This window comes from Arachis stenosperma, chromosome 2 (assembly GCF_014773155.1).
Source record: "Arachis stenosperma cultivar V10309 chromosome 2, arast.V10309.gnm1.PFL2, whole genome shotgun sequence".
In the NCBI taxonomy this organism is placed as follows: Eukaryota; Viridiplantae; Streptophyta; class Magnoliopsida; order Fabales; family Fabaceae; genus Arachis; species Arachis stenosperma.
Genome location: NC_080378.1, coordinates 110237763 through 110250381, shown reverse-complemented (window position 1 = coordinate 110250381; position 12619 = coordinate 110237763). Strand labels below are relative to the sequence as shown.

General features: G+C 32.9%; 1 protein-coding gene across 4 annotated transcripts; it reads right to left on the bottom strand.

Moving 5' to 3' along the window:
- Window positions 1-955: 955 nt before the first annotated feature.
- LOC130961362 (uncharacterized) lies at window positions 956-4901 on the bottom strand. 4 transcript variants are annotated; one of them, XM_057887206.1, is made up of 9 exons: window positions 4647-4901; window positions 3900-4477; window positions 3110-3726; window positions 2941-3006; window positions 2299-2443; window positions 1996-2214; window positions 1630-1822; window positions 1333-1528; window positions 956-1234 (listed from the first exon to the last, which is right to left on the bottom strand). In XM_057887206.1, the coding sequence occupies exons 2-9, from the start codon at window positions 4437-4439 to the stop codon at window positions 1120-1122; spliced, it is 2091 nt and encodes a 696-aa protein (XP_057743189.1). In that variant the 5' UTR covers window positions 4440-4477; window positions 4647-4901; the 3' UTR covers window positions 956-1119. The 4 variants fall into 4 exon arrangements, 3 of the variants coding, with proteins under 3 accessions (XP_057743189.1, XP_057743190.1, XP_057743191.1); XM_057887207.1 differs by having other exon boundaries at window positions 3900-4533; window positions 4647-4880; XM_057887208.1 differs by having other exon boundaries at window positions 4727-4880.
- Window positions 4902-12619: the final 7718 nt, after the last annotated feature.

Genomic DNA, 12619 nt, shown 5'->3' with positions numbered 1-12619 from the left:
AAAATAGAATAAGAACTATGTCAAAATTATAAATTTTCTAAATGATAAACATGTGAAAAAATTCATTATTGCTTATTATATATACTAATAATATATCAACATTTTTAAAAAATATCAATAATACTAATAGTTGAAATATAATTGTACTACAGTTATAATAAATTTAGTTATTATTCTAAATAAATAAAATAAATAACATATTCGAAAACTAAAGAAAAAAGGATTAGCGGTAATTACATTTGGAATGTTCCTATATTTTTTTTATTCATTTTTACTTGTCATTTCTTCACCACAATGTTAGATCATAAAAACTCTAAATTTGAAATATAATAATGAATATGTTATGTGATAGAAATATAATAAGTTAATATATATATATATATATTATTGTAGTAAAATATCACACTATGAGCAATTATATTTTTGAAGTAAATTTATTTATACACTATATCTATTATATTATTTTATGTAAAATTAAAATCTGCTCTCATAATTGAGCATCATATATATTTGCTCCCACCATTGCCCAAAATTATATTGGAATTATGTCGCCAATCTTGACACGGTAAACGAAGTATAATTAATACCCAAAATATATATATATATATATATATATATATATATATATATATGGGGTTATGATATTGTCCAAAATTAAATTGAGATCATGTTCACAATCTTAATACCGTGTAACTAGAGTATAATTAATACCTAAAATTTTAATAATTAAATACCTAAAATAAGTTAATTAAATAACAATAATTAATACCTAAAATATTGAAACAAAATTTTTATTAAATGTGAGAAATAAAAGTAAAAAAAAAATGATAAATATTAATAAATGTCATTATTATATCCAAAAAGAATACTTTTATTTGGGAGGGCCACAGAGCTTATAAAAAATTGGCACTTCACTTTCATTAGTTGAAAAAAAACTCAATTTTAGTATATTAAGTAGAAATCAAGAAAATTTGGTTTTGTGGATTAAAACAATGAATGTTCTAAAGACGTAAATGGGCTAAGTTGTAGTCACAATAATTGTATTTTAACAATAAGCCATCCCTAATCACCCCAACATATATATACATGTTACAAACAAGACAAAAGATGAAAATATAGTTAGTTGTTGCCAGAAGACAACTTTTGCTTCTTCCACTGGTATGCAACTTCTAAGATCTTAAGATTAGTCGTCTGAATTTCTTCAGGGAACAAATAGTCGATGAATTCCCCAATTCTGCCAAATCAAAAGAACAGGAGTTAATATGAAATCTAGTAAAGGCTTTTATAACCAGAATGGCAAAAATAGAATATTGACAGTAACAAAATACAAACCTGGCAGAGCCATCTTCAGTAGTAACTTGTCTTCTCTTTTTGAGCTTCTTCAGCAGCTTAGACTGGACTAAGCTAACATCACCAAGCTCCCCAGAAGCAGCCTCCATGTTGAGCCATTTCTCCAATAGCATTGCCCTTTCCTCCTTCAGTTCCGGAGCTAACGATCTGAAGTAGTTAAGAGCTTCCTCAAATACCCCTGATTTAATTTAAGCACGAAACAAAAGTAGAGTGAATCAGGATATCATTCCAATTCAGATCAAAGAATAATCAAACAACAAAAGCATCGGGATCACATACTTCTAGCACGCTGAAGGCATTCCCTCTCTTGCTCTTCTTCTGTCAAGTCTAAACTGTTCTGATCTATTGCTGTTGCCTCAAATTCCGCATAGCTTATCCATACCTTCAAGTGCTTTGTTCTATTAAGAAGCCTTTCATAAAGCGCTCTTGCTCTCTCAAATTCACCTTCTGCAGTCTCAAAGTCAATATATGCCTGTTTTGAAATCACAAATTGATAGACAGGTTAGCACAAAAATGCACATAGCATATTAGAAAAATTATGCATTACATAAGATGTCATAAATAATACATAAGAGAAAAGAAATGATGAAAGAATGATGGAACAAGAACGGTTAGGCATTGATTGGTACAAGGCAATAAATGTACCTTCCACAATAGCTCAGGCATATCCAATGCTGGTTGAGCGATTGCAAGCTCGAATATTGCTCTAGCTCGATCAGTCTCAGATAAAGATCTCTCCAATTCTGCATACTTGCTCCAAGCATAGCAATTTTCAGGCAACCACTCCAGATACTTTTCATATAGTTTCCTGCATCTATCTATGTTACCGAGCTGCAGTTCTATCTCTATATACTTCTTGAAAATCTGTTGTCCAGAGAGCAGGGCTGTGTAAGATAACCATGCTTCAATAAAAAGACATCATTGCATTTACATCAACATATATATTACCTTGTCTTTTGGAGCCTTTCCAATGGCATGTCCTAATATCTGTCGAGCACCCTTGAGATTCAGCTGACGTATTTCAAACTGGGCTGCTAGAAGCCATATCTTTGCAAATGAAAACTTACTGTGTGGTATCAAGTTGAGACACTCCCTATACGAAAGAAAGCCACGGAGAGGAGCAGCAGTGTCAATATACAATACAAAAGATCAACACTGGAGTTTGGCTTCAATACCACAGATGTTGTGATATTCATTTATAATTATTGAAATTGCAGTGCTATGACCATTATCCAAATCAAATCACTATATGTTAGACAAGGTTATGCTATATCATAAAGCTAATTATCATGGTGACTCCAACCAATCAATTTGATAGGGTTCAAAATTGAATCTATTTTGAGCCTACAGTGTCTCGAAGCACATAAGATACTTTAAATGCAGTACATATGCTAATTGAAGTAACACGTTCTCTTTAGACTTGAGTCCACCTATTCACTAATTCCAAAATTACGAAATTTATGAGCAATTTTATTTTATTATAAGAACTTAAAAATTGAAGCAATAGCCACAAACAGATGCGAACATTATATTGAAATTTAGAAGAATTCCAAAATTAATTTCTGAACTTCAGTACTACAAGGCACAAACCTGTATACATCTCTTGTTCGATCCACATCTTCAGCATCAAGCTCTTCGTAGAGTGCATAATTAATCCTAAGTAACACAGATGAATGGAAAATATTAGGGGGCAAATGAAAAAAGTAAAAATCCCGAATAAAAACATATTAAGGAATAAAGTTATTCGAATCAAACAAACCACAAATAGATGTATCGCTGCCAGAATCGCTTCTCCTCTGCAGGAGGAACATTGGCTATAGCTCTCTCATACACTTCCCTGATCCTTTCCTTATTGCCCACACTCTCCTCCAATCGTATATAGTCAAACCATGAATCATAATTCAACGGATTTTTCCTCACTTCATCCTCATACTGAAACCTCCTTTTGCCGACAATAGCATCCTCAATCCTTTCCCTGTCACCATACTGCTTCTCAAATGCCACAAGCTTACGGTACAAGTCTTCTGCCCTCCCCTTGGGGATATGATCAAGGGCAAACTTATATATACACCTTGCACGCGCAGTCTCCTTACATCTCTCCTCAAACTCAGCAAAAGCAACAAACAGCTGCTCAGCTTCCTCATCATCAGCAAGCTTCACCACCGCTCTCTCATAAACATTCCTAGCCTTTGCCACCTCCCCATTCTTCATCTCGAACTTGGCATACCAAATCCATGCCCCAACCCTAGGGTGGCACTGCACAAAACGCTCGAATATCCCCCTGGCTCGCTCAATTTCATTGTACCTAAGCTCAAACTTGATGTAAGAGAGCCATCCCTGCTGATCAGGCATCCACTTCATCCACCGCTCGAAAACCTGCCATTGTGAAAAGTGATGTTACTTAGTCTTCATATAATCAGTAATATTCGTTAGCTATTAATTGTTTCAACTTATGCAGCAGTAGCATCAGAGACATATAAAGTGTGATGCTATATAAACTGTAATCCATGTGTGAGTAATTTAATTCAGTTCATTCACTCATAGAATACCTGTCTGGCACCAGCAACATTGCCAAGCAGTTCCTCCATATGTATATACTTGTACCATAACTGGTCGATCCTCGGTAAGTGGGTGACAGCGTGGTCCCACACATTTCGCGCATGGTTGATGAACTTGTTCTTCATCTCCACCTCTGCATACTTGAGCCAAAGGGCGTGGTTCTTGTAGTCAACTTGCAGTGCTCTCTCCCAAATGGAGCGTGCTCTCTCGAAGTCCTTCTGAGACGCTTCCCACTGTGCATACTTAATCCACACGCCAATGTTCCGTCTCACACGCCGAATTAAGTCCTCAAACTCTTTTCGCTTGCGGAGGCGGTACTCGCCAAGCTCAGTGGCACCGGCGATCTTCTGCTTTGGCGGGCGGATCTCAGCCTCTTGCCGCTCCCGAGCCTCCCGGAGAATCTGCTCCGCTGTGATTTGAATCGGAGCAGGTGTCTTGTTCTTGACCCGCGTTGGCCGTGGAAGCTTCACCTCCGTGTCCTTGCGCATGAGGTAACCCAATGTTGGGTCTGCTTCTTTTGACAAAGACATCGCCCCAGTTGAAGGGTGCAGTAAAGCGAAGGATTTTCCTGTAGGAAAATCGCGGTTGCGGAATTTGAAGCGTTGGTTTAGTCAGCTACACTTTCTAACTAATTACTTAAAATTAGAATAATTTTAAACAAATGCTATATCAAATTATCAACTTTGAACTTCAGAGAAATTAACTAGCAAATAAGGAAAAATAACAAGGTTTTGTACCTATCTGGCTAGAACGGCGACAGTCGAGAGAGAAAGAGAGGAGAGGCAAAAGAAACCAACAACACGACCCTGGGGAGTACCTGGCGGCGCGATTGAGAAGCGTTGGAGACACTGTGGCGCGCCTTGCTCGACGGGATCCTTGCCGGTGCTGCCGGCGGCGGGGTTGACCGGAGGATTCCTTCACTGCTCGAGCTCAGGCTAGAGGAGAAAGGGGAAACTGAGACTGAAAATTGAAATAGGTGGGGGTTAGGGTATAATTTTAACTTTATAATTAAAGATTTTTTTTTTGGCGACTAACTTTATAATTAAAGATTAAATTATCTTTTGAACATTTCTTTTTAAAATTTATTTTTTTAATTGTATTATAAATTTAAAAATATAATTTAATTTATAAATACTAAAAGATTCCCTTCATCATAAATTTTGAAAAACAAAATACTTTTTTAGAATTAATTTTAAAAGACGGAAAGATTCTTTTTGAATTAAAATTGTTTATATAAGCATATTTGAATTTTTTAAAAATATTTTTAAAAAGTATTTCGTCTTTTTTAATATATTTTTTATTTGCTTAATAATAAAATCTCTTCTAATTTATTGATTCAGTAGATGGGTTATTATCTATGAAAGATTTTATTTGAATTTAACTAAGAATATTTAAATTTAAACCGATCTAAATTAAACCGCTCATCAAATCCAATCCAAATTGAAAATCGATTAAAACTATATTAATTTAGATTTAGTTGGATTCTATTTTTTGCAAATCATTGGATCGGATCGAATTTCGGATCTATTTCATAACCAATTCAATCCAATCCAAACCGCACAATGTGCTATAATATTATTATTTTGAATTTGGATCTCTTAACTTTTGAATTTTCACTTTAGAGGGTAAAGTGTGATCTTTCACCTTGAATAATTTCTTTCTCATATTTTTTCTTGATCCCACTTATGAAATAAATGGTGAGTAAAGTAAAATTCAAAATTTAGAGGATATAAATCTTTATTATTATTTAATAAATATTTCATGTTAAAAATATATTTATTTATTTATTTATTTATTTATTTTAACTAACCTATAATTTATTTCTGTTGTTATGTTATTGTTAGTTTTTCAAGATATTATTGAGACTTGTTATGTCATTGCTAGTTACTTAAAATTTGATGTTGAGACTTGTTATATATATTTAATTTTTTTAATTTATAAAATCGCAAATCCAATCCAATCCAAACAGCTTGAAATTGGATCGAATTAGATTTTTTTTAAAAAAATCATCGTATCCAAACCACGTCGTGATGTACAGATTAGTGCCGGTCTAAAATTTCACAAGGGTCAGTATAACTACCTTTCAATTTAGTACAAAATTATTAGTGTATTGATTCGTTGCATGGGTGTGTATTTCAGGAAAAAAAATATTAATAATATATATGAGCTCATGTTAATCATAGAATATAGTGTAATAATGTATTATATATTAGTTTCTAGCTAATAAACAATTAAATTCTTGCAGCCTCCTTATAAGAATAGCAATGGAATTTTGTGGGTTGGTATTTTTTTAGCTTTTGGGAAAAAAAGATATTTATATTAGTATTAATAGAATTTTTTTTTGAAATAATATAACAATAAATTTTACACAAAGTAATTCAATATATTTTGATTGAAATTTTAAAATTAATAATGTATTTATTGTAAAAATATAAAATAAAAAAGTAAATTAAAAAGAATAAGAATTCATCTATACCAATAGATCTTATACAACGGAGGAAAAATAGAACAAAAACAAAAAGCAAGGACATCGTTAATTCAACTTTGGCTTCTATTTTATTTTAATCTTGTAATAATTTTGGTGCAAAGAAATATATTCTAAACAGTGCTTGACGTTTTGGAATTAAATATAAAAAGGATAAAGGTTTTTAATTCGCCAATAATAAAAAGAGTCAGACTATGAACCAACCTTTAATACTTGATCACAAATACGTTTTTCTTTTTTAATTGGTACTCTGAAGAAATTCTCATTTGCGATAACTTCATGCTGATATAATCACTTATAAATTTCATTGTCATGAGAAAAGACTTTATAGAACATTGATCCTTGAATTCCTTGTTTTACATAACACTTTTGTGTAAGTCAATATTATCCAAAATATGTCCCTTCTTTTCAAGGCTAAGCTAAAGTTGAACCAAAAGTCCAAAACCACTCCTTATTATAAAAGTAAACCCGACATAAATATAACTGAAATAATAAATTAGTTTAAATGATAAAAAATTTGTCATCAGTGACATGTTGTTCCATCAATAGTTTTTATTTCTACATAAGAAATGCTTTTGTTGTTATTCTAAGGATTTACCTATCTTATGAAGGCACATTTTAATAATTTTTTTATATATTTACTATATTAAAAATATATGAAAAGTTATTTTTTCATTAACTTCAATAAAATATTTTTAATAATACTTTTAAAATGTATCTTTAAAACACATGTTAACAGAATCGATCTTTATTTAATAAAATTATATCAATCAAATTAGTATTATACTCGGTAGAATTTTATTTTATTTTTTTTATGAAGAAAAATTTTAGAGGTTGCTCTATAATGGTGAATATAAAAATATTAAAACGTAAATTTATTTTTAAAATTTGTTGTATAAAAATAAACAGAGTATATCTATCATAAAATATAAAATATTTTTTTTTGTTTATTCTTCATATCTAATGCATGTCTTTTTATGCTAAGATAATAAAGAAATAAGTTGTATTTGTTACACAAGGATATCCTTTATAGAGTAAGAATTTCTTACATTTATAATAATCTCTTTCCACGTTGAACATAAGGACAAAATAAATAAAAAATGACTTCTTCACTTCCATGCTACATCTCACCAAGTAGGCAAGTAACATAGGAAAACTAAAAGGGGATAAGTACAATCTAGTTATTTTGTCCTCAAATCACAACATGAAATAAACAAAACTAATTAGAAAAGGTCGTGTTTTAGACTCTTTTCTTAAGTCCCACATCATCACCTTGATATCTTTGCAACTTGAAGTAGAATTGCTAAGCCCTCTAGCCCAGAGAATATGGTGCTGATGCTGATTTAAGGGGGAAAATGAATCATTTGATGAATTAACGGACGAACTAATATTTTCAGTTCGGTAGATAAATGACTAATTCGTCGCAGATCGGAGTTCCATTTAAGAATGTATCGTTAGCTAATGAGTTGCTGCATGCATAAGATAGGATTCGAAATCTCAACACTTATTTAAATAGACCAATGAACTAATCACTAGACCAATCCAAGTTGGTTGTCATCGAAGATAATTAAGTGAGATATGAAATCTAAAAGTATTATCCATTACAAAATGTGCTTGGTTTTTACTTGATTAATCAATAGAGAGAAAGCTAATATAAAGACATAATATGTATCTAATAATAATAGATGGAGGTTAAAAATAAAAAGGTTAATATAAAAAGAAATATTAGATGGAAATCAAGTCAAGTAAATAATCGTAATAAGGTTGGTATTATTACAAGTTTTACATCTTTTTAAGAATTAAGATTTTAGAACATTTATAAGTGAATGACATCTCTCGTCTCTTTAACTAACTTTTGAGATTAGTTAGTCCATTCAATTCTAATAGTTGGAATTTTGATAAGAATTCATAATGAATTTAACGGAATGTTTATGTTTATTTGTGAAATGGTTATGGAATTTGAGATAGTATAATTGATGGAAATAATGGATTAAGTGTATGAATGTGTGGTACAACCGAAAAGGGTAATTTTGGTGATGTTTTTTCAATGTAACAATTTTACCATTAGTCTCCACTCTTAACTGTTTTTCCTTCAAATTTTTTACCTTTTATAACCAAAATATCTTCAACACAACCGATTAAGGACTCTTCTTGAAGGAACAATAATAAAGTAATTTTGACTTTTGAGTCCATGATTTCTTGAGAAAAGTCAAAGGAGGAATTGCATGAAAGGTTTATGTATCTAGGATTAGCACGTTCTTTGTGCAATTTACCCGTGGAGTCATTCTAATTAAGATCCAGACTATGACTATAGTTAAGGTTAACAATATAACCAGTTTAAGAAAATATGCTTCCATTCAACAAGTTGTAACTTAAATCTAGTGTTACAGGAGAAAAACAAGTGCGGATAGGAAATGGAGTAGAGCCTGTTAATCATTCATCTTAAAACTAACAAACATGCCTAAGATTGCATCCTTTAATGTCAAATTTTCATGATTTAAGTTATAGTTATTGAGCCATGAATTGATGGATCAAAATTTCAAAGAAAGATAATGGCAGTAGTGACTGTCCGGAACTAGAAAGTTGTTGAGACACTTGTAACATTGATGGTCTTGAATTTGGTTTCGAATGCAAACATGCTAGTGCTATTGTAACCACAAGAGCATATCTTGAGCATCTTTCTAACTATAAGGCACATGAATTTATGAATCTAACAGATCTTTCAACAACATGTTTTGTGGAAAAGTGCCAAATAAAGATGAGATTAGCTCTCTCGGATGCCTTCCCATCAATGTTTTCATTGCGACTACTCCAAAACTATAAACATCACATTTTTCTAACAGTCCATGAATATGCAAGCTCTACAATGGATCAAGAAACCAAGGTAGTAGTAGTCAATGAACACAACTTCTGATAACAATAATCAATAGTCAAATTTATGTATGGTATAGTATAGAAAAGAAAAGAAAAGAAAAACTATACCTGGGGCAACATAGCTATATGTTCTAACTCGAAGAATCAAGATCATTAAATCTAGCTAGATTGAAGTCTGAGACAACTGCATCAAGCTGTGAATTCAACAAAACATTGCTACTTGTCACATCTCGATGAACAATTGGAGGAATACAATCACAGTGCATGTAAGACAATGAAGTTTTCTTTGACCACAAGAGCTTAAAGTACATTTTTGACCAAAAAGAACTCAACACACTACAACATTTTGAGTCTATGGCCACGATTTTTTTGTCACAGTAAAAAATCGTCACGGTTTTTTAGAGTGACCAAAAAAAATGCTATGGTCACAGTTTTTTTGGAAAGGGTGACCATAATGTACCTATGGTCACGGTTTTTTAAAAAAGGGTGGCCTAAAAGGGTCTATGGTCACGATTTTGAGGGGTGACCTAAAGGGGTCTATGGTCACGGTTTTTTACAGTGACCAAAAAGGGTCTATGGTCACGGTTTTTCAAAAAAGGGTGACCTAAAAGAGTCTATGGTCACGGTTTTTGGGGTGGCCTAAAGGGGTCTATGGTCACAGTTTTGGGGGTGGCCTAAAAGGGTCTATGGTCATGGTTTTAGGGGTGACCTAAAGGGGTATATGGTCACGGTTTTTTACAGTGACCAAAAAGGGGCTATGGTCACGGCTTTTCAAAAAAGGGTGACCTAAAAGGGTCTATGGTCATGGTTTTGGGGGGTGACCTAAAGAGGTCTATGGTCAAGGTTTTAGGGGTGGACTAAAAGAGTCTATGGTCACGATTTTAGGGGGTGGCCTAAAGGGGTCTATGGTCACGGTTTTGGGGAGTGGCCTAAAAGGGTCTATGGTCACGATTTTAGGGGTGACCTAAAGGGGTCTATGGTCACGATTTTTTATAGTGACAAAAAAGGGGTCTATGCTCACGGTTTTTCAAAAAATGGTGACCTAAAAGGGTCTATGGTCACGGTTTTGGCAGGTGACCTAAAGGGGTCTATGGTCACGGTTTTGGGGGTGGCCTAAAAGGGTCTATGGTCACAGTTTTGGGGGTGACCTAAAGGTGTCTATGGTCACGATTTTTTACAATGACAAAAAAGGGTCTATGGTCATGGTTTTTCGGAAGGGTGACCTAAAAGGGTCTATGGTCACAATTTTGAGGGTGACCTAAAAAGGTTTATGGTCACGGTTTTGGGGGTGACCTAAAAGGGTCTATGGACACAGTTTTAATCATTTGAGTTTAAATTAATTAAGATTTTTATGTATTTTTTATAATTTTAAATATTTTATCTTTCAAAAATTTTAATAATTAAAAGCTAATAATAATTTTATATGATTTATTTTAAATATTAAAATTTTAAATTTAATTTTATAAATAAAAAATTAAGTTGAATACTATTAATTTTAAATTAAAAAAATTTAAAACTTAATAACATAAAAAATGATTTAATAACTTAATAATGGAAGTGTTATATAATTAAATTTAAGAAATTTTTATTATGAATAAATTATGGTTTATTTATTAAATTGAGTTCTTAGAGTTAGAGATTAATTTATTAGGAATGATTAAATGGATTTTTGCAAATACTTTAGATTTAAGTCAATTAATATTTATGTACAATTTTTATTTTAATTAGTTATTTTATATAAATTGAAATTAAAGTTATGATGGAAAAATAAGGAAAGGTCATATAATTTAATTTAGGTAATTGATATTTTGAATTTAACCGTATTTTATAAAATATAATTAGTATGTTTACATTATAATTTAAATTAGAAATAATTATTTGAACTCAATAATATTTTGATAAATGAAATTTTATCTGTTCTAAAAATAATCCTTACGATATTATATTTAAATTCTAGATTGCTATTCTATCACAAATATTTTATAAAATTGTTATATTACTTATATATATTTAACTCTAACTCTAAAATTCCTAAATAAAACCCTAATTCCCCAATCCCTAAATCAAAACATAACGCACTGCACACACACGTTCAGAAAAGGAAGGAAACGAGAAACAAGGGGAGCTCGAGGGGGAAGAAGAAGGGAAGGAGAGGGAGAAGAGCGTGCCGGCGTCGCGCCCAGCTTGTCGCCGTGGAGCTGTCGCCGCTTTTATCACGGGCCGTCGCTTGTTGTCACTGCTGGGTTCTTTGTCAGCGCTACTGCAGACAAGAAGAGAAAGAGAGAAAGCCAGCACAAGAGAAGAGGAGGAGGGGGGCTGTCTCGCGCCGTCACTGTCACGCTTTATTGTCGTAGCTATGGAGACCGCTGCCGTTGTTGGAATCGTGAACTGAGGAGAAAGGGAGAGCAACGCTGAGAGAGATTGACAGAAGCCAGTGAAGCGCGTGAGAGAAGGGGAGTCGATTTTCGTCACCGCCACCGCACTCAGTCGCCACCGGTGGAGCTCGCCGTCCCTGGAGGTGAATCGGTGTCCCGTCTTTGCTGCCAATAGTAGGTACATCTCTACATCATCTTGGAACTATCATATGTAATGCAAAATGAACATAATGCTTAGTTTCATATGGTAAAATAAATTGGTGGTTCTATTCTGGTTTATATTTATATTTTGTCAAGATTTGAAGTCTAACGTGGTGGTCTTCAAGGCCGAATTGGATAAAGGGTTTGAATGTGGAGCTTGAATCCAAGAACAAGAAGCTCAGTGAGGATCTTGCTGCTGCTGAAGCTAAGATGGTAGTAGCTATTGGTACCAGTGGCAAGGTATGAGAAGCTTTGATTGGTTTGTTTTCTTTTGATGTGTTTTACCTCAAAAAGCATGGAATGTGTCATAATTCATTGTTACTTATCTTGTATTTCTCTTTATGATATAAAGGGTGGTTAATCCATGTCTTAAGAGTCATCAATAACTATCTGAAATAGTTTCTTTATTTCAATGGTTTTAACTTTCAATTCATATGGTGGAACAAAAATGAGATCATATAAATATGTTTTTATACACTTTACTTGTTTTTGCTGAATGAAGGAGGCAATTGGGGAACGCCAGAGCCCCAAATTCAAAGACATACATAAATTCATTGTTGAGAAAGAAAGTCTCCACCAAACCAGTGCTTGCCACCATCAATGCTGTCAGCCTTTGGCAAAGAGCCCAAAAGCCCTCCCCCCTCCCCACACACACATACACTTGTTGAATTATGTCACTCCTTAAAGAATCATGATATGAAGAGAGACATAAAAGGGCCTCTAAATCATCCGCAACCAGTAGCGATTATTTGCACACAGTAGCACTGTTGGAGAA